The 25,351-nt window shown below is 44.7% G+C and overlaps 10 protein-coding genes across 10 annotated transcripts, besides 27 other annotated features; all 10 read right to left on the bottom strand.

Annotated features, from left to right (window-relative positions):
* Positions 1-338: 338 nt before the first annotated feature.
* On the bottom strand, positions 339-902 carry Tb11.01.5920 (hypothetical protein, conserved; the record flags this gene model as incomplete). The annotated part of the gene is made up of 1 exon (XM_824395.1): positions 339-902. The coding sequence occupies one exon, from the start codon at positions 900-902 to the stop codon at positions 339-341; it is 564 nt and encodes a 187-aa protein (XP_829488.1).
* Positions 903-1,589: 687 nt separating this feature from the next.
* Tb11.01.5915 (small nuclear ribonucleoprotein Sm-G) lies at positions 1,590-1,838 on the bottom strand (the record flags this gene model as incomplete). Its single annotated transcript, XM_824394.1, has 1 exon — positions 1,590-1,838. One exon carries the CDS (start codon positions 1,836-1,838, stop codon positions 1,590-1,592), a length of 249 nt encoding a protein of 82 aa, XP_829487.1.
* Positions 1,839-2,698: 860 nt separating this feature from the next.
* On the bottom strand, positions 2,699-4,507 carry Tb11.01.5910 (dynein, putative; the record flags this gene model as incomplete). Its single annotated transcript, XM_824393.1, has 1 exon — positions 2,699-4,507. One exon carries the CDS (start codon positions 4,505-4,507, stop codon positions 2,699-2,701), a length of 1,809 nt encoding a protein of 602 aa, XP_829486.1.
* Positions 4,508-5,222: 715 nt separating this feature from the next.
* Tb11.01.5900 (vacuolar sorting protein, putative) lies at positions 5,223-5,903 on the bottom strand (the record flags this gene model as incomplete). The annotated part of the gene is made up of 1 exon (XM_824392.1): positions 5,223-5,903. One exon carries the CDS (start codon positions 5,901-5,903, stop codon positions 5,223-5,225), a length of 681 nt encoding a protein of 226 aa, XP_829485.1.
* Positions 5,904-6,971: 1,068 nt separating this feature from the next.
* Positions 6,972-7,583, bottom strand: Tb11.01.5890 (MAF-like septum formation protein; the record flags this gene model as incomplete). The annotated part of the gene is made up of 1 exon (XM_824391.1): positions 6,972-7,583. One exon carries the CDS (start codon positions 7,581-7,583, stop codon positions 6,972-6,974), a length of 612 nt encoding a protein of 203 aa, XP_829484.1.
* Positions 7,584-8,341: 758 nt separating this feature from the next.
* Tb11.01.5880 (protein kinase, putative) lies at positions 8,342-10,597 on the bottom strand (the record flags this gene model as incomplete). The annotated part of the gene is made up of 1 exon (XM_824390.1): positions 8,342-10,597. The coding sequence occupies one exon, from the start codon at positions 10,595-10,597 to the stop codon at positions 8,342-8,344; it is 2,256 nt and encodes a 751-aa protein (XP_829483.1).
* Positions 10,598-11,139: 542 nt separating this feature from the next.
* Tb11.01.5870 (hypothetical protein, conserved) lies at positions 11,140-12,225 on the bottom strand (the record flags this gene model as incomplete). The annotated part of the gene is made up of 1 exon (XM_824389.1): positions 11,140-12,225. The coding sequence occupies one exon, from the start codon at positions 12,223-12,225 to the stop codon at positions 11,140-11,142; it is 1,086 nt and encodes a 361-aa protein (XP_829482.1).
* A 664-nt stretch (positions 12,226-12,889) lies between these two features.
* Positions 12,890-12,949: a sequence feature (A-rich).
* A 159-nt stretch (positions 12,950-13,108) lies between these two features.
* On the bottom strand, positions 13,109-14,725 carry Tb11.01.5860 (t-complex protein 1 subunit epsilon; the record flags this gene model as incomplete). Its single annotated transcript, XM_824388.1, has 1 exon — positions 13,109-14,725. One exon carries the CDS (start codon positions 14,723-14,725, stop codon positions 13,109-13,111), a length of 1,617 nt encoding a protein of 538 aa, XP_829481.1.
* A 500-nt stretch (positions 14,726-15,225) lies between these two features.
* On the bottom strand, positions 15,226-18,411 carry Tb11.01.5850 (hypothetical protein, conserved; the record flags this gene model as incomplete). Its single annotated transcript, XM_824387.1, has 1 exon — positions 15,226-18,411. The coding sequence occupies one exon, from the start codon at positions 18,409-18,411 to the stop codon at positions 15,226-15,228; it is 3,186 nt and encodes a 1,061-aa protein (XP_829480.1).
* A 573-nt stretch (positions 18,412-18,984) lies between these two features.
* Positions 18,985-19,020: a microsatellite.
* Positions 19,021-19,158: 138 nt separating this feature from the next.
* Positions 19,159-20,523, bottom strand: Tb11.01.5840 (hypothetical protein, conserved; the record flags this gene model as incomplete). The annotated part of the gene is made up of 1 exon (XM_824386.1): positions 19,159-20,523. One exon carries the CDS (start codon positions 20,521-20,523, stop codon positions 19,159-19,161), a length of 1,365 nt encoding a protein of 454 aa, XP_829479.1.
* A 330-nt stretch (positions 20,524-20,853) lies between these two features.
* Positions 20,854-20,874: a microsatellite.
* A 520-nt stretch (positions 20,875-21,394) lies between these two features.
* Positions 21,395-21,421: a microsatellite.
* A 456-nt stretch (positions 21,422-21,877) lies between these two features.
* Positions 21,878-21,925: a sequence feature (GA-rich).
* Positions 21,879-21,952: a sequence feature (A-rich).
* Positions 21,953-22,030: 78 nt separating this feature from the next.
* Positions 22,031-22,094: a sequence feature (T-rich).
* A 45-nt stretch (positions 22,095-22,139) lies between these two features.
* Positions 22,140-22,199: a microsatellite.
* A 215-nt stretch (positions 22,200-22,414) lies between these two features.
* Positions 22,415-22,512: a sequence feature (T-rich).
* Positions 22,513-22,776: 264 nt separating this feature from the next.
* Positions 22,777-22,844: a sequence feature (A-rich).
* A 44-nt stretch (positions 22,845-22,888) lies between these two features.
* Positions 22,889-22,969: a sequence feature (T-rich).
* A 151-nt stretch (positions 22,970-23,120) lies between these two features.
* Positions 23,121-23,154: a microsatellite.
* Positions 23,155-23,216: 62 nt separating this feature from the next.
* Positions 23,217-23,263: a sequence feature (AT_rich).
* Positions 23,264-23,292: 29 nt separating this feature from the next.
* Positions 23,293-23,321: a sequence feature (AT_rich).
* A 215-nt stretch (positions 23,322-23,536) lies between these two features.
* Positions 23,537-23,560: a sequence feature (AT_rich).
* Positions 23,561-23,595: a microsatellite.
* A 34-nt stretch (positions 23,596-23,629) lies between these two features.
* Positions 23,630-23,668: a microsatellite.
* Positions 23,669-23,768: 100 nt separating this feature from the next.
* Positions 23,769-23,841: a microsatellite.
* Positions 23,842-23,913: 72 nt separating this feature from the next.
* Positions 23,914-23,959: a microsatellite.
* A 3-nt stretch (positions 23,960-23,962) lies between these two features.
* Positions 23,963-24,009: a sequence feature (T-rich).
* A 260-nt stretch (positions 24,010-24,269) lies between these two features.
* Positions 24,270-24,362: a sequence feature (T-rich).
* A 65-nt stretch (positions 24,363-24,427) lies between these two features.
* Positions 24,428-24,484: a sequence feature (T-rich).
* A 69-nt stretch (positions 24,485-24,553) lies between these two features.
* Positions 24,554-24,577: a microsatellite.
* A 7-nt stretch (positions 24,578-24,584) lies between these two features.
* Positions 24,585-24,624: a microsatellite.
* Positions 24,625-24,795: 171 nt separating this feature from the next.
* Positions 24,796-24,851: a microsatellite.
* Positions 24,852-24,900: 49 nt separating this feature from the next.
* Positions 24,901-24,947: a microsatellite.
* A 265-nt stretch (positions 24,948-25,212) lies between these two features.
* Positions 25,213-25,256: a sequence feature (AT_rich).
* Positions 25,257-25,351: the final 95 nt, after the last annotated feature.

Here is a 25,351-nt window from a genome sequence, read left to right as displayed (position 1 = left end):
AAAGGGTGTCCAACAACAAAACATATAATGACTCACGCATGAGAAAACAATCTCATTAAAAAATTTGCTATCCAACGTTTTTCTTCCCACCCCGCTCGCGTACGTCTACTGCTAATAACAAATATACCGTAACCGATAACAAAAACAATAAATAGCGGCTCCCAAGCCAAGCGCGCTCACTTAGCTCCGCGATTTGGTACCCACAACAAACCTGCACACAAACACGTGTGCCTGAACAATAAAAGGAACCAAAACGGAAAAAAAACTAATGAACCATAGATCTGTCACCCGTTACACAACAGCAAATGTGACACGAAGCAATACTCACACAATGTTTACTATTGCGCCTGCACCTCCTTTGCTGTCCTCAGCGCCTGTTCGCGGCGTATCTTACGCATGATCTGATAGTGCCAGTTCTTGTCAAACCCCTTTTCCTTTGCGGCGGCAAATTCAGCGCGGGCGCGCTCCTCACCACCGACACCCCAAGCGGGCATGCGCATCCCGCAACTGTCATCACCTCGCAGCCACTGTTTCTTCGACCAGTTGAAAACAAAAGGGCCGTAAATGTACCGCTTCAAAAACGACACCTCGCCGTCGCGACGAGCATGGTTCCTCCGAAGAACGTAGATGGAACGATCGTATGCTTCGGCACTCCAATCCAACCAAGAGAAGAATGCTTTCCCTGCCTCACTTGTTGGTCTGTCACAAAATCTCTTGAAATACACATCCTTGTCCTTAAGCCACTGATGATGACAAGTAAAGGTGTCATCAAATTTAATATCCTCAATGCTTACAAGACCACCACGACTATAGTACGAGTATACCTCCATCATTGTTGGTGGGATCTGATACAACAGATAAACCACCGCAAAAGGGATCCAGACAGTGTCAAAACCGGTCATGGCTCTGCAACTTTGTGACTAATGTAGATTATGGGCCCAGTGCAAAGGAATATCTTATCCCTTCGAACAAGAAAACCTGCTCGTGAACTGAACAAAAAGGATGTAGAAAACAAAACAACAAGTCCACTAATTCGCATAAGATGTAGCATACACAATTTGCAAGGGGGAAGAAACGCCCGCATACATACATAAATACATCAATTAACAGTGGTGTAAGGAAAGGTGTTTGGTTACGGTAGTGGAAGCCATTCGATTGATTATAAAAGACCATCTCGTTGAAACGATGGAACGCACCAGGCAAAAGACGGCAAGATAAAACAAGTCTGAACGTTTTTGTCGTGCAGCACACCAGAGTTTTCGTTTCATTTTTGTATACTCGGAACAACTCCACCCACCGCTGCTGATCCTTGTTTATGGGTCTACAGACCCCATATCTAGCGAAACCCCAAAGGTAATGCGGACCAACTCCACTAAATCAAACTGAAGCGCCGGTGACCATTCAAAATCCCCTGAAGTACCGCACGATTTGCTTGCTTTAGTTTCTTCCTTCCACACATTGTGTCTAACCCCCATCCCCTCGCCAAACATAAACACAAACACACGAATAATCGTTCCCCAAACACCAAACCCCGCCCCAAACACGCACAAAGAAAGGGCAACCATTTGAACTCGCAAATATATTTGCCATTACACTTCAAGACCGACAATATCCACAATCATAGCCCCTCGAACAACGGCAGTTCCCAGAGACGTTTTATCTTCGTTCTCGACAGTACCCGATGTTGGGGTCTCATCGACAGCATCGTATAGAACAATACTCATAAACTCATCGACACCACGTAGCTCACCAGAGATGGATCGGCCACTCGTCAGTTTTACCTTTACACGCTTCTCCATGAAGTGGTTCAGGTTAGCGATGCGCTTCTTGGCGGGCATAGTTGATTCCAAAACGTATTCCCCTCTGATCCCCTTATAAAGAAAAAAAAATCAAGTTGTTGCCGATTCAAACCAGCGAATGCTTTCTTTTTTTATCTGTTTATTTTTTTTTTTAAAAAGCCAAAGCCAACGCTGTTCTGCCTTTTTTTTCCTTTTTACTGGATTTATCACCTTCTCCCACCTTGCTCGCCGCTGCCGGTGGTCCACAAACTAGTGACGAGGCTACGGAGAGGCCCTTATGTACCAAACCAGAGCACAACTTACAAATATATTAGCCACGTGCCTTTTGTATGTGTGTGCGTTTGTGTGTCTGCGTGCGCTTGGGTAAAAAATGAAATAGCAAGAAAAAGAAAAAAGAGCAGGTGTAAAAAAGAAAAAATTGGCAAAAGGTTCAGAACCACATGTGGGAAAATAAGTTGGCTTGAAAACACCAAAAGAGGCGCTTCCCCCCATCAGTAGCGGGCAATCAGCTAAGCTTCACCGACGTATCGGCAACACAAGTTATACATGGCGACTGAGGCGTCAACACGGAAATCGTGTGCAAGGAATTTTTGGTACGAAAGAGATGTTCAATTTTATTCCAACCGTTTCTTATTTTCTACACAAGATGGGAAAAGGGGAAAAAAAAACTTCTCTCCCTGCTCCTTCTATTGAAATTATACCACACTTCCCTCCGGCCTCACTTTTTTTTTCTAGATGTCTTTCCTTTTCACAGCATCTCACACACACACACATATACACGTCAGTATTTTTTTTTTTTCAACGACGCCACTGAACGGTTATAACAACGTAACTACGGCACCAACAGTGATCTACATAAATATCCTAGAGGGTGGGATACAACATTAATGAGTGCTCCCTCAATCCGAATCAACATCTATTCCCCCACTGATGTCCTCCAGTAATTTCATCCGGGCGCACTCCAGTTCCGTGCGTTGCTCGTCATCGCGCTCCTTCTCACTTTTTACGGTGGTTTGGTACTCCTCGGTAACTTTTTCAAGCTGCTCTGTGACTTCATCAGAGCTCTTATGGCTTTCGCCTAGCACTGTGCTGCGACGCTGACGTTGCCTGGCTGCGGTCCTCTTTTCCTTGGCTGCACGGTCTAAGTTCTTGTCACGGATGCTCTGGTTTTCCAACAGTTGTCCAATTTGGAACTTTTCGTCACTCATGCATGTGTAAAGGGAGGGCGACAACTCCAACAGTGTTACATTACCGTCAATGCCACCGACAGCAATGTGTTTGCCCTCTGATGTGGGTTTAGCGGTGTGCAGTGCGTAATCAGAAACCTGGACGCTCAACGCAGGCGTTGTTTGCCGCAACATCAAGTCCCATAGGTCAAGGTAACCATCCATACGCGTTGTGAAGAAAACTCCCGGTCGTGCGGGATGCCATGCCCCGCTAGTGAGGTAAGATTTGTGGTAAAAGGTACTAAACAAGGGCGTAAATTTAAAGTCCTCAAACCACATCCGCGCCGTCCAATCACCAACCGAAAGGAAGTACTTGGAGAAGAACGGATTTCGTTGCACCGAATACACAGGTCCATGATGTCCGTTGAATGTGTTCGGCCCCAGTTTATCTGCTTGTGTTTTTCCCTTCCTGTTACACGAAAGGATTGTTCCCTGTTCGGTTCCAATCATATACTTCGACGGACCACCCACCTGTGGGTCATAGTCCAAGCACAGACCTCCCAGAACACCTTTTGAGCCACCTTCATTGTTCTTTGGTTGCAACCTCACGGAGTCTTCCGGGAGCCGCTGAAGTTCTACGGGCTTGTCAGGAATACGGCAGTCCCATACGTGGACGTCACCATCAGTGGACACTGAAAGCAACTCACCCGACTTACTTTGCAACCATTTGACGGCCCACACGGGGTCCTTGTGGCTTGTCTCGATGAGGGAACGGGAGGCAGGCCTCGTCGGTTGCCGTGTGTCCCAGTACTGCACAACTCCGTTCCAGCTTCCGCCGGCAATGATATGGGGGTCTTTTGTGTAGTACTCAATACAACACAACGGTGATGAAGTAACCAGAGTTTCCACCGGTGCATTTGGATTCAGTGCGTCCCAGACGAAAGAATTTGTGTTCATTGTAGAGGTATTGCTTTGGAAACGCAAACGGCAGTACGCCACTGCAAACCTCCGACCATCGTTCTGCCACGTAATCGCTGCCGCGGTTCGCTTCTCCGCACTGGGGTCCTTGAACACAGAGGTGATCTTTGCGGATGCTGTCCCTAAAGACTCATCTTCGACTGGGGGACCTTCAGGAAAGTATGTGCCATAAATGTCTATGGCGTTATTCTGCTTGACGTACTTATCTGTGCACTGCTGAATGAGGCGGCGGCAGGAAGAGAGATAACTCTCCTCGCGCTCTACCTTCCTGCAGTATTTCATTTTTTCCTCAAACTCAGTGGGATCAACACCATGCGGCCATCCACCTTCGCTGTGCGACTGCGCGTGGTGTCTGAGTTGAATGCGCTCTGTATTTGTTCCCGATTCGGAGAGCGATGGTACATTTTGGATCACCGTCTCACAGGGATCTAGTTGGGTATAGTGGTTTTTTAAACTGCGGTTGGGGGCGATGTCCACCAAAATTTCTCCTTCGTTGGCCTGGAACTCCGGCATCCGCCCAAACTCCTTGCGGAGTCGTGAGTAACTGTACGTCACATCCGTCATCGGTTGTTACAACAACACAAGATGTGTAGGTGTGTGCTCAACCACGCAAACGAAATTTAAGTTCAGTGTCTAGTAACAATGCCTTTCTCTGTGTAATAATAATTATTATTATTCGAACCACACCGATGACGAAGGTTCAACTTCTCATACGCACCACAAGACGGGAAATGGGAAAGAAACAAAAAAAAGGTGGGTGTGATATTGTGTAAATGACGATAATATAGACATGAAACCATCGTGTTTCACAATGGACGGAGGCACGTATCGACTCTTAGCGCTTCAGTTTCGGGCCGCATGCGCACACCTCAGTGAGTGTACACTCTTCTGACATCCTGTCACTTCACTGATGTCGTCGCGACCAATCGACAGAAAGTTAAAGCAATAATGGCGCGCAACCGCAGCGGTTCTTAGTTGTAATTGCAGGAGGGCACATAATTGTGAAGCATAATGAATCAAGCAAACTCGCTTGATAACGGTACTTAACCACCACTGAGCCACAAGGTAGTCTCTTACAATCAGCAATAAAAGGGAAAGAGGGGAGGGAAAAAAGGAAAGGATGTCGAACAACACGTTACAGAAGTGTAGAACATATCACCTACTCGAAGATACGTGCGAAGTTTCCGCTTACCCACGGATTCACATGGTAATGCGAGTAGAGAATTCAATGCTCATCTTTTTTTTTCCCCCTCCCCTTCCCTCACTTACCCAACCGTACTCATTCAGGAGGTGGAGGAGGAGGAACAGCGGAAGCAGGGGGTTTTTGTGTCTCCTCTCCCTCCTCTTCCTCGTCTTTGATCCACGTCTTCCGTTTGATCTTAAAGTCTTCTCCACCCACTCCCTCACCGGGGGCGTAGGCATAAGAAAATGATGTTACCTTCTTGTCTTGAATATCCAAAAGCACGAACGTTGGGACAACATCCAACCTCCTTGTTGTAAAAGCACCGGTGATTGAACCAGGGTTTACAAAGAGGTGCCCGCCAAACTCAAATACCTTGTTGTTGTGCGTTGCACCAGACACTAATACATCCACATCTAACTTGCGCTGCAGCATGGCAAGCATGTCTCTGTCACCGCACGGTATCGCCTGGTGGCCGTGGATAAGGCCTATACGCAGTGATTCCACATTTATCACGTGAGTGTCTTGCAAAAGCTTATCTGTATCGCTAGCATGCTTACTGTTAACGTTAGGCCACCAACACGAGTCAAACTCACCCTTGGCGCAGTACACATCCGGTACAATGCTGCGAAAGTAGTCATACATCTCTCGACAACCTACGTTTCCGGTTATTAGTACTAACTGTATGCGGCCAGGTGTAAACATCTGAGTGAATACCTTCGGAATGGAGGCTGCACGCTGCGGAACATGGAGGTCACCAACAACAAGCACAAGAACCATCTCTTCCTTCACTTCTCTCTAAGCTAGAATAACCCCAGTAGACTCCTCACGCAGAACCGAAACACTCCTTTCCGACACTGCTGTTTTTGCACTAGCGTATTCCTTCCCAGATTAGACTTATGTCAATATGTATAATAAACAAAAGAAAAAAAAGAACTTGATTTTGGAGTTGCCAAATGACGATCGGTGTCGTTCCAATTAATCACCAGAGGAAAGGCGGGGGAGAAAAGGGGAATACCGAACATAAAAACTTTGAAGGTATTGGAAGCGTTTACCATGCAGATTTGTCACAAATAAACAAATAGAAACAAAAATAAACATGCATGTATCTACTTACTTAAATGTATCGGGAGCAGCGGCACAGTCATCGGGAATTCTAGGTCGCAAACTCTAAGGGTCAAAAAACTAACGTAAAAAAAAAAAGGAGACTATGTTCCAACATTTTTCTCAAAGGGTGAACACACGACCGACCATTCAAAGCGGATCACAGGGGTTGTGACTGCACGAAACATCCAGGTGCCAGTCAACCGCGCACACCACGCTTTTGAACAGCACCAGTCACAAACACAACAAAACGTTTTGTTTTTGTTTTCCACTTCTTCTCGCGCTTTCACCGCAAGCAAGTCACAACAAGTCATTGAGGTTCGCACATGCAACCAGTTGTATACTCTCACCTATGCAGAATTCAGCTTTAATGAACGAAGTGCCCCAACCCCGAATATCCCATAATTCACCTTCCCGCTCAGAGAAATCAACGAGTGGCATGTGCTGACACAAGTGATGTGAGAAAGTAAAAAAAAAAAATCTATCGGTGCGGCTTCACAATTAGCGCCGTCTCCACCTGCTAAGCATTTAATATTTTAAAAAGTAACAACAAAGGGTCGAAAGCGGAAACAACACTAAATGACCGTCCACACACACATCCATAAAGCCTGCACTTTGTGAATGGGGACCGCCGGTGGCTCTGTAAAAAGCTGACAGGGACGTTACTACAGACCTCTTACCTTTCCAATGTAATGGAAGGGAGAAAGAAAGGGGGAAAAAAAAGCACTGTGCCAAGTGCCTTTCTCATAGTTGGCTAAGTAGTTTTTCAACCACAGCTGGCTCCATGCCGCGAACACCATAGCTCGTGCCAACAATGCGCACGACGTGGCGGCTCATATCCTCGTCTTCCACAACAAGACCTCCCGCTGAGTTCATGCATGCACCACGCTCAAGCGTGCGTTCGACAATGTCGTCACCGAATTTAGAAAAAAACGTCTCTGTTTCGTTATGGGCCACCAGCACATTTTCAGTTCCCACCACACAAAGGGCATACGTCGCCACCGTTCGAACGCCTCCACCGGAATAGGAAGCAATGAAGCTCCTGCACTGTTCGGTTGACAACGGCTTTTCACGCACCTCATCACCCTTTACAACAACTTGATCAAACGTTAAAGCTATTGCGGGGCCGCTTATGGGTGGAGAATGCTGGCGTGCCTTCTCCAATACAGCTTTCATCTTTGCGCGTGCAATTGACTCCGTCAGTTCAAACGGATCAGCTGCACGATAAGCCTTTTCATCAATATCAGGCGGGAGCAGGACGAAATTTCGGAACCTGTCACCAAAATGCTCTCGCAGAACGTTTGCGCGAAATGCGGAACTTGTTCCAATAATCATGGTACGAATCTCTTCAGCCATTTTGGTGACTCAAAGGCAATTTGATCTCTCCCCTTCTTTTTTTTTTGTTGTTGCTTCTCTGTGTCTCTTCCGACAGCGCAGAGGGACGCAGTTGAAGAGGAGACAGCCATGCACAACAAGAGCTTCACAATAAATGTGGCATCACAAATATCACACAGTACAACAAGAAAAAAGTAGCTAATAAAAGAAGTGGGAGAATTTCATATAAAAACAAAGAAAAGGTTGCTTTAGCGGCTGTGAGGACGGAGGGAGTAAGGATATATTCCCTTTATTATTTGTTATTACACGAAAAAGATAAGAACGAAAAAAAGAAAGTTGTCAGCAGCCAGTAACCAGCACGGCGGGGAACCCTGTTGGATGGTGTAATGGTTGAATGATGACGTAACGTTGTAGAAACAAAAAAAACATACAGAAAAGCTTCAAAACAGAAATTTTAAACAGATGCCTGTACACATAGCCCTCTACACACTCACACCCCAAGCACACCCGCGGTAAAAAGAGTAGAAACAAATAGGATATCTCAAAGAACCACCGGACAAAAAGTAAAAGAAAGACGGCCATTCGTGCCAACACCCTGCGGGTCGAAAACGGAACGGCTAGAAATGTTGTTCCGCGATAGTGTTCAATGATGTCCCGGGCATGCACACCCCCACGTGAACTTTAATATGACATGCCGCTTCTTCTTAGAACGATACAGGAAAGATGGTACGGAAAGAAAGCGAAGAAGAAAGACAACAAGATTCAACACATCAACGCAGTCAACACAAGTGGGGAAATTTTTCATCATCTTGATAATGTGGAGCTACTTTGAGGAACTTCGTGAAACTCTCCCAGCTGGAGCGACTCCGATGGCGGTACATGTCCGGCCCTTTTCTGCCAGTGCTCAAGAGAATATGTTCCTCAAGCAACTCACGCTGCTGTCGCCGCTGGAAGGTCTCCGACTCACTTCTCAACTTCTCCATCCAGACCCTCAATTTGGCCCTGGGAAGTTCGCTGTATTTTACAATAAAAGGGTGTTGCAGCAACCTACTGACGCTCCAACGCTGTTCTGGTTTCCTCATAAGGCAGCGAACAATAAAGTCGTAGAAAGAATATGACCAAGAAACAGGCTTTACCATACGCGATAGTTTAAGGTTATTCCTGTAGTTCCAGTAATCCGACTTGAAAGGGTGGCAAGGATGAACACCATTTCTCAATTCAAGCAACGTTACACCCAACGACCATACGTCAGCATCGAAGGAGAACTCTACTTCCGATAAACCACCCTCAACGCCTGCGTTATACAACTCATTGCTCAGCCGCTCCGGTGCCTTGTAGAGTTTTGAGCCCAAGTCGAAAGTCACCGGTCGTGTCTTCCGGCTCTGTGGGTCCATCTGACAACCACATCCAAAATCTGCAAGTCGAAAGCGCTCCATATCGTAGTCAATTAATATATTTGCTGGTTTGATGTCACAGTGAACAATAGCGTAATCTTCATGAAGTTCTTTCAAGCCCCCAAGCACATCAGCTGCAAGCATCGACAGAATTATCTCCGGTACTGGCGTTTGTCGATCTATGTTCATCTCCCAGTCCTCTGGTGTCTTGTATGACCTCCTTCCCGTTAGATGCACGCAGGATTCCGAGTTCCTCTGTAGGAATGTATCGGGTTTCAACTTTACGGAGTGCGATCCAGCCATGTGCTTTCGAAAGGCTGACTCAGTTAACTTCACCATTTCATCCGATGGGATACGGGAAACCATGCGCTGAGCGTCCTCGACGCTAAAACTCATTAGCTCCATGAGAATGTGGAGGTGTAGCTTCTCACGATCCCTTGTAACCGAGGCATCAAACAACCGTAGCAGGTATTGTGGTGGACTTTTTGATCTTTGGAGTCGAATCATATTGAGCTCTTTCACGAGTCCACCCTTCCTGCTTTGGTGCTCTACCAAACTGCTGGCCTCCGTTAGCTCCCTTACATCAATGCACTTCAGGCCGTACAGTTTGTTGTCCAGAAGAACGCGGTACACTGCTCCTTGTGTTCCCTTTCCTACGAACCCCAAAACCTCTACCTCTTTCAAATCCAATGATCGATTAGTGCGTCCGACTTCGTAGAGCGAAGCTGATCTGCTGTTATTCCCCCTCCCACGGGCAAGTAAGGTGTTTTTCCTCTTTGCATGCTTGTCTACTTTGTCGCCAACGGCAGTGTCCACAAGCACAGAGGAAGCGGAGGATTGTGAGGCCACCGCCGATGTACCTGTTGCCGCCCCTAGCGTACCACTCGTCGATGCATTGCTACACTTTGGTGAGGTGGTCCAGTTCTGTTCAACAACATACCAAGGAAGGAAACCACGTATCTTGCCACGCAAAACGTTACACCTGACTTCACGATTACCAACCCTATTCGCGCCCGCTGTGGCAGCAGCAAGCCCTGACACTGCACCTGCCCCTTTTGTAAACAGTGCCGTGTACTGATGAGGCAGACTCGCTCCGCCGTGGTATTTTACCCCCTTCGTGCCTTGGCACGACATCCGACAGCGGGAAGAGCACCGCGACAGTACGGGTGAATCGCCCTCAGTTTTAGGCAACAAACTAAAGGAGGACGATAAATCCCTGCGCACCTCACCGCTATCATCTTCAATGCCCCGTATCGCTGCTTCAACTGAGTCTACAGACGCACCCAAATTGCTGCACGGAGAGCGCTGCGGTGATCTTCCCTTCTCCGCGGAAGCACTGTTATCTACCAAATCGCCAATATGATTAGATTGTGGCTCTTCCCTCTGTGTCGTTTTCGCCTCGGTGAACAACGATGCACCATCGACAAGCACAAAAAGATTTGTATTAGTCACGTGAACGAACTGCCCTGTGGGAAGAGAACCATCCATTGTTATTATGGGTGAAATGTTTGTGTCATCCACGTTAATAAAAAGCTCATTCCCCTGCTGGACCCGTACCTCCCCTACAACACTTGGTGGAGGAAGAGCCAAAGAGAACCCCAAAGGAGGGGGTCGTGTTTTCCTGATCCGGAGAGAGACCATTTTCTTTCACCACCCACCTTAACTGACGGAGTACAGTTTCACCGACTTGATCCTTTGTTGAATTGTTAGCACTGATAATTTGTGGGAGGCAATGGCGAGGTTAGAAGGATCAAACCCCGATCAACCTTTTCATTTGCGATGTATATTGATTATACGACAAGGGCAAGAAGGAAGAAAAACAGATGATGTGAAAAGATAAAGGCATATGTGAGCACTTACAATAGAGTTAGGCACCCTCAAATGTGGCTAACGGCAGATAGCCGAGATAAATGAAACCTGACAAATGCAATCCTCACTACAATTGAACAACACACACGCCGTAGTGAAGAGATAGACAGTGTGCATGAGGTGCTTCGCTACTCAACTTCACGCGCGCAAAAAAAAAACGCATGGGAGCAGCACTATGGAGGGGTCGTGAGGTGACCAGCGTAACAAACTGCAACGGCGACACCACAAATAAAGTTGAAAGTCATGTGCATATAAATGCACTCTCGGTGCCACGGTAGCCACATACGGTACTTGCATACACGAAAGTGCATACCCTAGTCAAGGTCCTGGACAATTGACTTCTTTGTAAACGTTGAGCGCTCATCCAAAGCCGGAGGATTCAGCACACCGAAATACCTTTCGTGTGGTTCTGGAAGGGGATCACTGGGCGCACGAACCTTCGCCCTCGCCGCAACGATTGCTTCAGCGGCAGCCGCACGCCTCTTCATGGCAGCCGTATACCAGGACGCGAGTTTGATAACGACATGAGACGAGTGCGACAAACCCAACTCGTCACCACCTACCCTCGTCGAACTCAATGTAGACCTATCGAATCCTGAACTCTTATATGGCGATAGTGACAATCCCATACCCGCTGAGTTTCCGGCGGTACCCTTTTGCCCAAGTCGTGAGGTACCCATAGCCAAAGGGTCATCGTATTCAGAATCAGGATCGCTCGCAGAGTGGGTCACCGTCCTCCGGTGTCGTTTGACACTATAAGAAAGTGAAGGGTCTCTCAACAGCAACTCACGCTTTCTCTTCGCGATATCTTCTTCACGAACCGGATGTTCGTCGGGGTCCCACTGTTCTATAAAATTCATCACACTTTGGCGCACGCCTCCCGTAACGTTGACAAACAACTCACACTCCGCAAGCACGGCAGCTAGAGACCAGCCCTGGTGCCGTCGCATACATCCGACAATAACGCTGGTCTGCAGCTCACCCGTCGGGCATGTGAAAAGAACAGGTTGAAAGTCTGGCTGCAAGGCAAAGTCTAAAGCGCGTTGAACACTTGAGACAGCAAAATCGTCTTTTGCACAAACGTATTCATTCATCCACTCTGACAAATCAGCCGTGGAAACTATGCGTATGGGCCACTTTATGCACTCGTTATCCTTCCATGCGTGGACGTCATCCGACACGGACGTGGTGCCTGCAACCACATCCCCCTCCGAGATTGCCCTTACCACAGGAACTGGTAACAACTCTATGGAAAGCAATACAATCGTTTTTATTCCAATATGGTGGAGGAATGGGACGCTCGCAAGTGTGGGGTATGCACTGCGATAGATACCGGTTTCCACCTGGGAAAAATTTGGTGGTGGGGTCCACAACGGCTGTTGACTACGTCCTTGATACATATAAACGGCGTGGAGTTACTCCCCGTTCTTCACCTCCTCTACCACAACCACCACTCCACGTTTATACTGAAGTAACAGTGCTGGTACGGAGTGACCAACGAGACAGAAAGGTATGGCGTAAAATAAAGAAAAAGAGGAGAAAGATAGAAAAGAAGAAAAGAAACTTAGAGACGCTCTCAGAACACGAATAAACCATTAATTGGAACACCGAACCCTCCACACAAACACCCTACGCCCTGTGGTGGGTTCTATCACCGTCAGAGGCAACAGCGGCTATTTCAAGTAGAGAAGCTAAAAAAAGAAAAGAAAAAAGGGGGTAAAGGAAAGCGCCTGCACATTCCTATGAATGGGTTAATATATAGAATGAGCGAGTCGATGTGCACGATCCAAATAATGGGGTGGTGTCTACACATTTCCACGCATTCCTCTACTTCCCCTTGCAGTCTGATTTCGCGCATCCCACTTAAAGATATTAATCATATTTCATTTATTTTTATTTCACCTCACCTTTCTCCACCCGTTCGACCGTGATGTTCTGCCTGTTCTCCTCGCCGTGTACCTTCAGTAGCTTTCTCTCCGCATCCACTTCCCCGCTCCATTCCTGAAAGCTCGGTAAAAAGCGAACAAAGACGTGTGCCAAAGGGTGTAATGACTAGCGCGTACCTCTTTTTGTTTTTTTTGTTGTTTTTTTTGTCCTTTCTTCATTCTCTTCTTTTTTTTGTTTACTTAATCATTCATTTAAGTGCCCTACGACTACGGTCTAACCACACGATCCCCTGATTTCCCTTCAGCCCTTACAGTAGTCGAAGTGTATATGTTCGTGCGCATGACCCCCTCCCGCTCCAACATAGCGTTCCATCCCGTACCTCCTGCAACAGCACATCTATTCCTCCTCTTCGGGCTTTGTTACGATAACGTCATCAACCTTCAAAATCATTTTCACAACCTGCGTGGCGAGCCGGAGTTGTGAGCACTTCCCCTGAAGTGTTTCGAACACCTGCTGCTTCTTCATGTCAAGTGTTCCACTATCCATGCAGTCCACGCCGGCATAGGGGTTCTTCCCCTCCACTTGCTCAATGCGAGCACGCGAGAGGCATTTGATGGGTTCCAATCCACTGTTTAGGGCTAAGTTGATGGGAATCGACTCAAGGGCATCCGCAAACCGCCGAATAGCGTACTGATCGACTGTGGAAACCGTATCGGCGTAGTTAAGCACAGCCATTGAGGCCGCTATCTCCGCAGATCCACCACCATATACGATACGGTTGTCACGAATGAGATTGCGGACCATGCAAACGGCGTCATGAAGAGAACGTTTGGCCTCCTCAATCATCATTTTGTTACCACCACGAATGAAGATCGTGACAGCCTTGCTGCTTGGGCATTCCTCAATGAAGATCATACGATCTTTTGTGGTTCCAAACCCGACCTCACGCACCGTTCCACAGGTTCCAAGCTTGGCGCTCTGAAGATCTTCAAAGCGGGGAATAATCCTTCCGCCGGTCGCAATGGCGATCATCTCAAGCTCTACACCACCCACCCAACGCACAGCTGGTAGATCGTTACGATAGAGAAGATAATTTGCCTCATCGTCGAATCCCCACTGACAGATGACAAGGTCTGCCCCCGCCTGTTTGCAGAGTTTGACCTGGTTGCGGAAGTATTCCTGCTCTTGCTCGTGAATTTCTTTCATGTGCTCGGCACTCGAAATGTGCACGGTGTGTTTAGTTTTGGGTTTCGGGGGCTCAAATGGGCATGTGAGGATGGCAATCTTTGGATTCTTCAGCACCTTGGGCATTTGAGGATGGGAGAAGTCCTTGTCAATGACGATGCCGTTCACTAAGCATGTTTCCTCAAGGCATCCACCGACTTTACCCTCCATCTTAATTAGATCGAGATTGACGTCACGGCGTTCCATGTCTGCGACCGAAAGAACCGCATCAACACATATCTTTGCCAACCGATCACGGTCACGGTTTACCACCTTCGAGTTGAGTGTTGAGCGCGCGGTTTGCAGCAAATAACTGTATTCCTCACGGCTGACGGGCACGGTGTCTGCGATCTCCTCCAACCGCTTACAGGCAATTTCACATGCCTTCTCAAACCCCTCAGAGATGCGAGAGCTGTGGATCCCCTTGTCAAGGAGGCCAGACGCTTGTTCCAACAGAGCACCAGCGAGGCAAACAACACCAGTGGTACCGTCACCGATCTCAGAATCCTGCGACTTGCTGAGTTCCACCATAAGCTGCCCGATCTCGTTGTCAATGTCCATGAGGTCCATGATGGTGGCCCCATCGTTGGTAACGACAACCTCGTTATCTTGTGTGACAAGGATCTTGTCCATTCCACGTGGACCTAGGCTAGTCTTTAAGACGTTGGATACACTTATGGCCGCGAGTATGTTTGCCTTCTGAGCCTCCACGCCAGTCACACGCTCCTTATTTGCCTGCTCCTTCACTAGAAGGAAGGGGCGGCCGTACTCATCAAAGGCCAGAGACATGTCTCCTTATAACTGTGTATAATGTCAGTAGTGGTTATCTCTACGAATGAAAGATATTACAAGGGGGAGGGAAAAAGTTGGGTGTGGCACATACAGTCAAATTCGTAAGTGTAGCAGGTGAGCAAATACGCAGAAACTATGTCATTGGTGGCCACAGCAAGCACTGTATTGGTGAAGGGCATAAGAATAAAAAAAAATAAGTTAATGTTTATCCCAACAAACCCATGGATCCGATAAAATGAAAAGCAGTCTCCTCCACCGCTCTATACATACCTCTCTTCTTCTACGACACAACAGCAAGAAAAAAAAAATAACATCCCCCTACGGTCAAGGGTAAAAATAAAATGCACGTGACTGCAGCAGTGCTTGCAGTGAGTGATAGCGCACAACAAATCAAACAGACAATTTTTTTTTCACACATCGCACGCGTGCTTATCTCGGCGTTGTGACGTTCCCCACAACGCGCTTATGCAGTGTTAAGAAGTAACCAAATGAAAACTTTACACATTTTCTGCAACATACTTGTCGATACCACTGTTGGCAGTAAACGGAGGTTCCTCACTCCTACGACATCGGTGACGGGATGTAAGTTGCTTCCATACAGCAACGATGTTGTCTATGCGAGAACTTTTACTCTCAAAAATGGAGGAAGGCATCGCCCCGACGGGTCGCGAGGACTGGGGTTGGCCAGAGGTGGCCCATAGGGGTGATTCCGACGTTCCTGCTGAGCTGACTCTCGTTAGAGGAGGACTCGCCTCACCACTGATAAGGCGAGAGCGAAACTTAGCTTCAGAATGAGCATCTGTCCGCAGTAAAACATTTCCCTCTTCCCTTGGAGCACCAACGATTGTAAGTGCCATAAACGAACTATGTGATTCCCTCCTTGCCAAACTGCTGTGGTTCCACGAACCGAGAACGGCTGCTAGCTGTTGGTTGGGCGACCACACAATGCGGCGAGGACTCCCGTGAGTGCGAATGGCACCATAACCACTAAGTGGAGTACATAGCGTACCGGAGAAGCACTCCCAATACAGCAACCGCCCATCACAGGTACACGCCACAAATGCCTCGCCATCAGGGAGGAGTGTAACGACAGGGATGTACGGTTTCTGATGCATATAAATGGTGTGTAGCAGTTGGTGGCTCATGACATCAATCAAATACGCCACAGGATGTTTCTCACACGTCACTAAAGCCCTATCTCCATGCACTTCTACTTTAGTAGCCCCTGGGCATTTGAAACGGTAGCGCGTCCTTATCCTCCATTGGGTACTGCCATCAAGCGTGACACCATCCTCAGAATGCCAAATCAACACATTCCCTAAAGTATCGACAGACCAGAGACGTCCACGATCCGAAGCGGAAAGCGCACGAACGACTACTCCATCATCGCCAGTTGTTTCATACACAACCTGCCCCACACCACACCCCGCCGTGGTGATGTTGAAGTTTGTACTACTCAATGGTACGCTGCCAACTCTTCCGGGTTGCCATGCCGCACCGCTGTGGTTGTACTGCTCCCTTTCAATCGTGGTTTCCACTTCTTGGTTGTCGAATTCTTTGTAGTTCCATACAAAGAGCCGCGGATCAAAACCGCAAGTTACAATAACGCTTTCAAAGAACACGCTATCATACAGCGGGAAACTATGTGGCAGGGTACATAGGCACGGAACGATCATCACCTGGTAGGAAATTGTGGCGGAAGGAAAATTATCCAACCGCCACACCCTCACAGTTTTGTCTGATGAACTAGATAGCAACAGTTGGCTATCCCTTCGAAATGTAACACTATGTATGTGACCAGCATGCCCACGGCAAACACCAAAAATCGGAGCGCCACACACCAGCGCATGGCGAAGCTGAATCAAGTAATCAGCTCCGTCCGTTACACCGAGTGCCATCAGAGATTCAACGCCGGCAAATGTTATACAAGTAACTTTTCCGACAATCTGAGTGCTCTGTACAACCAATGGTGGAGGCACCACTCGCTCATCCTCATTGCGCAAGTAAGATCTCCCTAAAGCTGTGGTATTTATACCATATCTGGCACTCTTGTCTTCCGTGGACCACGGACGTCCGGAGTATGCACTTCTTGCGGTGCTCCTGGGTTTGTGGTCCTGCGAAACCGGCATTTGATCGAGAAAACATTCCTCACTCGGTAATATATGCGCTTCACTGGGGACATATGAAATGTCATCTTCCCATCTCAGCGAAATGAGTAGAGTTGCAGCGTATGGAACCTGACGGTTTTGGGCGCGCTTGTACGTGTAAAAGATTGCCGGTGGCGTGGACGTGTTACCGTTGCCTTTAACCGCATCGGAGGCACAACACATCTCGTATTCTGTGGTTTCTTGGCTGTGTAAAGGCCCAATATCATCCCCGTCCACCCCCCTTCGGGAGCGAAACAAGAAGGATGGCAACTGTTGCATTAGCCTTGTGAGAACAGATACACGCCCGGGGAAAGGAAACATTTGAATATTCAAACGTTTCCCCATGTTCATCCTTCCATTCGCACTCCTCAGCTTCAGGAATCCCCAACACACGGGGTAGAAACCGTCTCGCGGAACGGGAACACCGTTAATCGCCTCCTCACCACTTTCAAGCACCTCCATCAGTAAGAGTGGATCTACTGATGGTTCCTCAATGAGAGATGAATGCACACAGAAAAGGAGCTCGGCACCCCACCACGGCGCTCTTGTGTGACGACACCGGAGATCAACGGGGTGCGTTACCCCAAAAGACGAACGTAGAAACTCTGTTTTGATCAGATTTCTCCCGGTGTGGCCGTCTAGCAGCCATACGCGTACGAACGGACGAGCAACAAGCAGATTGGCGTGAAGTGGGCTCATCCCCAGCACCTTTACAGATAGTCGCGGTACAGCTCCGAGGGAACCACCATATCTACGTGTGTGAGAGCCTAATTGCACATCATCCGTAGGAACTTGGTGATCCTCAACTTTTGGCCATCCTAAAACATCCGCATTTGTTGCTCTGGGGGACCAGAATGAATTATATGTGCCACCGGAATCGTACGAATTACAAGATGGTTGAGCACCCGGAGATGATGCGGCAACCTCCGCGGTGTTATTGTTATCCGTACTCGCTTTTCCGGTTGGCCCACGCTGCCTACGGCGACGACTGTGGTTATATGCGACACCGTCTATGTTCGTAGTACCGTTTCCAGTCCCCTGCCCCGAAGCTGCATCTGAAATTGTGGGCAAAGGAGGGTTGTAACCATTGGGTGAAGAAACCACAGAAGTTTCACCCATGGCAACAGGTGTCCTCGGGCTGGTGGAGGAGGTCCGATTCCCAACCGCTAAAGTGAAGGGTGGCGGTGGGACGCCGGTAGCTGCCGGTGCCGACTTCAACTTCTTTGAAGGTGATGGCAATGGCGTACCCATCCGGTTAGTGAACTTCAACGTTCCATATGCAGAACTCTTGCTGCCATTTAAGCTAGTCATGTTTGCTTTGTAAAATATGTTCGGTACTGCGGAACGGGAGCTACCTGACGGCGACAAAGGGAAGTGGTAACTCAGGAGATGTCGAAGAAGTGGCACCTTATCTTGCCTAACATTTCCAATGTAACAAATGGTTGCAAAGAGAACAAAGACAACGGTACGAATAAGCCTACATATGGGCAGAAAAGGGAGAAGAGTGCCTTTAGGTTTCACCACGCATTCGTACATTACGGTACAACTTTTTCGTGCATAACATATGGTCCCGCCCCCTTGCACACACACACACACACATTACACGTCTTAAGAGGTGGGAGACGTTCCCTTTCCCTTTATACGAAGGGGTACAAAAAGAGGTTAAGGGCCACAAGCCCAAAAGAGAGAAGAAAATCAATCTTTTCCTCGTCTCCAACAACAACGTATTCAAACTGAACTTGTCGAGGCAGCAGCGCAGCTACAAAAAAGGGGGAAAAAGAAATACTGAATATTTAAACTGGTGTCAAGGACTTTAATCACAGTTGAGTAATCATCGGCCAAGCTATATCCCACTCAAGCAAATAAATAACGTAGCCGGGAGGCAGCCGACATAGAAAAAAAAACGAGAGTTACAGCCCGCCGTCCGACTACACAGAATAACAATTTTTTTTTTAAATACGCAAACGGAACCAACAGCCCACCTCTGCATCACTAAAAACAAAATCGACAGTAGTTTACTATCGCTATTACTTCCCAATTCCTGCTAATAAGTCGCACCTATCGTGCGACCCCGTTGGCGCGGGCGTCTATAAAAAGGAAAAGCGCTCAACACACACACACACACACACACGCACAAACAAACACTGACCACTCGAATTTATACAAACACTCCAAATGTTACAACACAAGTAGGGAGTGCAGCAGCGCTATTGTACGTAACATACCAACCAATTCCACTTCTCACAACACGTTCGCGCATATCCCAATAGAGTTGCTTCTCCACTACGACATAATGGCATGAAGCTGTACGCGGGTCTCAGAAAGGTTCATCTCCGTCACCTCCAGCACCGCTTTAACAACATCCAATTCAACATCAGGAAACTCCTCATGCAGCTGTTTAATCACCTCGGCCAGTGTTGTCGGTTGAGTTGCGGATGGCTCTTCTCGTGCATTTGCCGTCGGCACGACATCAGAAGGAAGCGGCGTACCACATCTTTGGGTACCACGGACCGCAGCCGTTAAACGGTCAAAGAGAAACCGAGCTTCAAATTGCTGCCGACCAACATCAGAAACACGACGAACGTATTCCTCGCACGTTATTTGCCCATGCCGTAGAGACCGCTCCAACAACTCCAACACATCGTCCAGGGAGTGAATGTCCCCTAACAACTCTAACGCCCGAGCGTGCACCTCATCCGCTGGTACGATACAATCGGAGTGTGTTTCCATAGAATTCGCGACTTGCTCCAGGGTGGTGGTGAGGTCTTCAACTCTGCCGGGGGCGGGAGAGAACTTCAGTAGCTCTTCCTTATTCTTCTCAAGTGTTGCAAGTGCACTGCGCAGTTCATTTGATGCCTTGTCTAACGTTTTTAGGTATTCCAAAGCCTTAGCTCGCGTATCCAAATAAGCATCTGCCTTGAAGAGCAAATGAATCATGACTGCATCGCACGCCCCTTGAATAAGTTGGTTATGTGGGCCAACAACAGATGGGTCACTTGTCGGCATTTCAGGCACAGGCATAACGTTGGGTGGAGCCGAACCGTCTGTGGGACAAAAAGTACTATTAACAACAGAATTTACAATCGAGGAAACGGGTGGCGTGGCAGTGGCTATGGGGGGGTTTTGTCCGATGGGTTCCCTCTCTGATGGAGTTAGCGGGAATTCCGCTTCGAACTGCTCAGTAAGTGCCACAAGTATTTCTAAAAGAGAATACGGGACCACAGCCTGTTCAAGAAGCGCCAACTTCTCCAAGTGAATGGCACCATCTTCATCCATGATGCTAGAAGCCGGACGCACACGCCATTCGGTTAAATTGCCGCAACGAAACGTATTCGGAAGGAGTTTAACGGTGGGAGCAGAGTTTGGGAAGTTGGCCAAAAAAACAACTTCAACACGCAGCGGATGCACCAAACCCTGACGGGGTGCAGCAGCGGCATTTACACCTGGCGGCATCACATAGATCGGACAATCCAAAGTTAAAAGAAGTTGTTTGTCATTGTTGCAGAAGTGACATGAAATGTTTTTGAAATTTTCTGTGTATGGCATAAAGTCGTTGATGTAGTCGTGCAGTGCTTCCGCCGCTAGTGCGCTATAGTGCCTCTTGAGGACATCGAGTTTTGTGTAAGCCCGCAACTCCCTATCATTCATTTTCTCAGAAGAAACAGAAGGAGAAACTGTACCTAGAGAGAAATATATATGTATAGACTGGGCCCTAAAACTTAACTGTAGCGCCTCCACTAATTTGGCTTATTTTTGTGTATATCCTTGAAAGAAAAAAAATATTAAACCACCACTTTGGTTATGTTTTGCTTTCTGGAGAGTGAAAACAAAACAAAGTGAAGTCCCTTTTTGCGATCTCCAGTAGGTCGGTTAATTTATGTAGTTTTCTTCTTTTGTTTTTTTTTTTGCTTTTCCCCCTTCCTTCCTTGCTAAAATACCTCGATTAAGTTCAATGAATTACTCACTCGCTGCGATTCAAATAATAATAATAATAATAATGCAGCACGCAAATTTAAAACATTCAAAATGATAACAATAACAATGAGAATAGAAACGGGTGATATGAGGATCAAATTTAAGGTAGTTCGACTAGGCCGCAAAATCTTTATTGAAAATGATACATAAACAGACACAGAGAGGAAGAGAAAGAGAGGGGGAAGAAAATGATAAAAGTAAGGATAAAAACGTAGAATTAATAAATCAACAAGAACCATTTATCCACATTATCCATATTATCCATGAATAAATGAAAGTACAGGAGAAATCCAACCTTTACATGCATATACGCGCATATATGTTTTTTTTCCTTTTTTTTTACTTTCTTGTCAGCACTGTGAGTCGACGAGGACAAAATCCAACAGTCAGAGAGATTTTTTTAAAAAAAGAGGAAAAGAAAAGGAAAGAAAGTGATGATAATGACAATAACAATATCTGAATAATGTTAACAAGTAGACGTGCAGGAAACACACAAGACACATGAAAAACAAACAAAATGGAAAGTCATCCAGACGAGACCATGAAGAAGAAGAAAGAAAAGAAAAGAAAACAGTGGCAAAGGAAGGGAAGCCTCTTGTATAATAATATGTAGGAAATAGGGGGGGGATTACAACAAAAAACTCTTACAAAAATTAATGTCCATATAACAACGTAAGATAAAGGAAATGTTGATTGATATGTAAGTGTTATAACATAGCGAGCTATTCAGTGCCAGTGTAACAACAAAACTAGCCATCAGCGTAACAACATCCGAAACAGAAAAAGGAACTCACACAATACAACACGAACCATTAAAAAAGAAAACAACACCAAACATGGCAAATACATTGCCCCACACATTTATTTTGCTGAAACACATGTAAGCGACAACAACAAGTAAAAAAAAAAAAAGTAAGTAAAAACTCGGTCCTCCCTCCACCCTCGTATTACTTCCTATGCGCACACCTTTTCTTTTTTTAAAAAAAAATTTACTACATTTCTCTCCCATTTCTTCACCTTATGCTGACTTTCTTTCTTCCTCCTTTTTTTGTTCTTTTTTTTTTTGCTTTCTTTCCCCCTCACTCCGCTATTCTTTTCCCTTAAAATCGCTTCCTGATTAAATGAAAAAAAAACAATACGCGGGTATTCCGAAGTGGTTGCTCCTCCCCCCCTTTTTTTTAAAAAAAAAAAGAGAAAAAAAAAAGAGCAAAACGACCCAAACAACAAAGAGACAAAAATAAAAATGCACTGTGAAGAAACCAAGACGAAACGACGGCGCCAACATGAAAAATAACAAAAACAGTAGTAATAATAATAATAATAGTAGTAGTAATAATAGTAATAATAATCGGCGATCATTCGATAAAATTCCTTCAGTATTTTTCGTCCCCTTTTCATTTTATCTCACGTCCTCTCATGTCTCACCTTAAGACAAAAAGTAAATACATCAGCGGAACACGAAGTAAATGCATATTTAGGCGGAAAAGGAGGGGGAAATGGGGGAACAAAAAAAAAAAGAAGCACGAAGAAATGGTTGTGCGCATAAGAAATGATATTTAATATTAAGGAAAAAAAGTAAAAAAAGAAAAAGTAAGAAAAAAAGAAGAGTAATGACAAAGGGAAAGGCAAATACACGAAAAATAGAAAAGAGGGGGAAAAAAAGTGGGAACAAATGATGCAAAAAGGAAGAGGTGGAAGTTGTAATGGTGATGGTAATGGTAATATTTGCCAAATAAGTGCACGGGGGAAAATGAATTTTAAGAAGGGTAGAGGAGAAGAGGGGGATAAAGAAAAAAAAGGACAGACAAAAAAGAAAATGTGCAGTAAATATTAGAATTTAAAGTGAAAACATTCATTTCTCATTTTCCTTTCAGACCCGCCTGACAGTAGGCTGTAGGCATATGAATATGTTTGGGTTTAACTATATTTATTTCTGTATTTATTTTTTACTTCATATCATTTCATTTCATTTTTTTGTTTTGTTTTCTCTTTTTGTGATATTCCCTGACGTGGTCCGTGGCTAACACAAATTTTAACAAAAATAAGGGGGAAACAGAGAAAAGAAAGGGAAGCAAGCGCAAGCACAAAAGAAAAGAAAAGAAGGATTAAAAAAAAAAAATGATCCAGCGGAAGGATCACGGAAGTTCAGCTGCTTTACCTTCCTTTATTTTTTTTTCAAATTTCTAATAATTTTTCTGAGTTGCAACTTCTTTTTCTTCTTACTTTCCACTTATTTACCTTTTTTTTGTTCTTATTTCCTTCATCACCACTATTATCATTATTATTACTATTTTTATTAATATTTTTCACTTTCGATGTTTGTTTGTCCAATATCGCTCAGCGTGGTGGAACTGCCACCATGCATGAATTATATATTTTTAAAAACAAAATAAAACAAAATAAATGAATAAAACACACTCGCACAAGGGTCCGGACAACATGTTAATATTTTGATATAATATATAATATTACGTCCGTATATGAAGAGGAACCCTTTGAATAAAAAGAAACGGAAAGAAGGTAAAAATTAAAGAAAAAACAAAAAAACATTCAAACACCTCGCTTTCAGCAGACATTTTAAAAGAAAAGTTTTGTTGCTGTTGTTGTTGTCCATATGAAATTATTTTTTTTTTGTTTTCCCCCTTCCTTCTGACATAATAAAAGCATTTCCTTCAGGGAAAATGCCAAATATATATATATATTATTATTATTATTTATTTATTATTTATTTATATATTTATATATACCTGTGTGCAAAAAAAAAAAAAGATACGCAAAGATATATTTTATTATATTATAATATAATATGATATGATATGTTCTGGGACAGCACACCTCACACGCATGCACGCACACGTACCAAACGATAAATAAATATAAAAAAACCAAAGTAATCAACTTTATAAATTTTCCTCCACTCATTTAATTTACTTCTTTCCATTTCATTTCATTCCATTCCATTGCATTTCTTTTCATTTTATTTTATTTTATCTTTTACTTTTTTTTCCTCCGAGCCCTTATAGAAGGGTTACACACATACATACATAAAAATACACTTACACAATATATATATATGTATATATATATATATATATATATGTGTGTATATGTGAAAGAAGAAGGAAAAAAGTAAAAAACAAATTAAAAAAAAGAAGAAAATGATCTTAAGTTTCATGTACCGTTTCGACTCTTCGCTTTCGAGATATATATTTCTATATTCAGCTTTCCCATACCACTCAATATCAAAAACCAAGAAAAAAAAATGATAACTTTTTTCTCTTAATTATTAATAATAACAACAAAAAAACAAATATTGATATTACTATTACTTTTTGTGATGATAATCATCACACCACTTGGGTTATTTGTCCTTCCTCCAAAAGCGGCAGCGGCATCAAATACACAAAGTAACGGAATGGAAAACAAAAAAAAAACTAAAAAGGTAAAGAAAAGATGGCAGTGAACGAAATAATAAATCAAAAAAAAAGAGAGAGAGAAAAAAGAGAGAGAAATAGTTGTTGACGGCAGGTTGGAGGAGCCGGAAATAACAAATCAACGGGTAATGGCGGGGAGGAGGAAAAAAAAAGGGGGAAAAAAAGAAGAAAATAAAACATAAGAAACAGAAGAAAAAAAACAGAGACGGCATCAACGAACATCAGGTAATAGTAACAGTAACATTTCATAGATAAATAAACACACAAAGAACAACAACAACAACAACAACAACTCAACGGTAATAATAATAATAATAGTAATGACGACACTAATAATGATGTAAGACGGTTACAATATAATTTAAATGAAATAAGGAATGAATATAAGAAAAAAAAACAACAAAAGGAAGTTAACAGCAGCGACGTAAATTTGCATAATTTTTCTTTTTGTGTGTGGGGAGGAGATACGAAAACGAGACGATGTCCCTAAAGTGCACAACCACTCTGAAAAATATATAAATATATTATATATATTATATAAATTATATATATATATATATATATATACTATTTTCCTCCTTTTCTCCTCGCTCAAACCCCTGCAATATGCGAGCAGTAATAATAATAATAATATTGATAATAACAATAAAATAATAAAAATAAAAAGTAATGGAGAAGAGAAAAGAGGGAAGAGGGAAGCGGAAGTAGTGAGCAATCAGTGAAGTACAAAAAAAAAAACGAACAAAAACAGACATGAAAAAGCGATTAGGGAAAATGGAAGAAGCATACGAAGAAATCGTCTGAAGAATCGTTTGAATCGAAAAATAAAAATTTTGCTTAACGTCGTGCCATAGGGATGTAAAACCGAACAACAGCAATAACAACAACAGCGGAAGCAAAGGGGAAAAAAAAAACAGTAACAAAATACAAATAAATTTATTCTTTTTTTTAAAAAAAAACTTATATTTATATGCTTCCGACACAAATACAAATAAACCACACACAAGCACCCAAGCGATGCAAAACAGAAAACAGTAATAAACGTTTACAACAACAGTAATGAGAAA

This window comes from Trypanosoma brucei, assembly GCF_000002445.2.
Source record: "Trypanosoma brucei brucei TREU927 chromosome 11 chr11_scaffold01 genomic scaffold, whole genome shotgun sequence".
Taxonomy (NCBI): Eukaryota; Euglenozoa; class Kinetoplastea; order Trypanosomatida; family Trypanosomatidae; genus Trypanosoma; species Trypanosoma brucei.
This window is presented reverse-complemented; position numbering and strand designations above follow the sequence as displayed.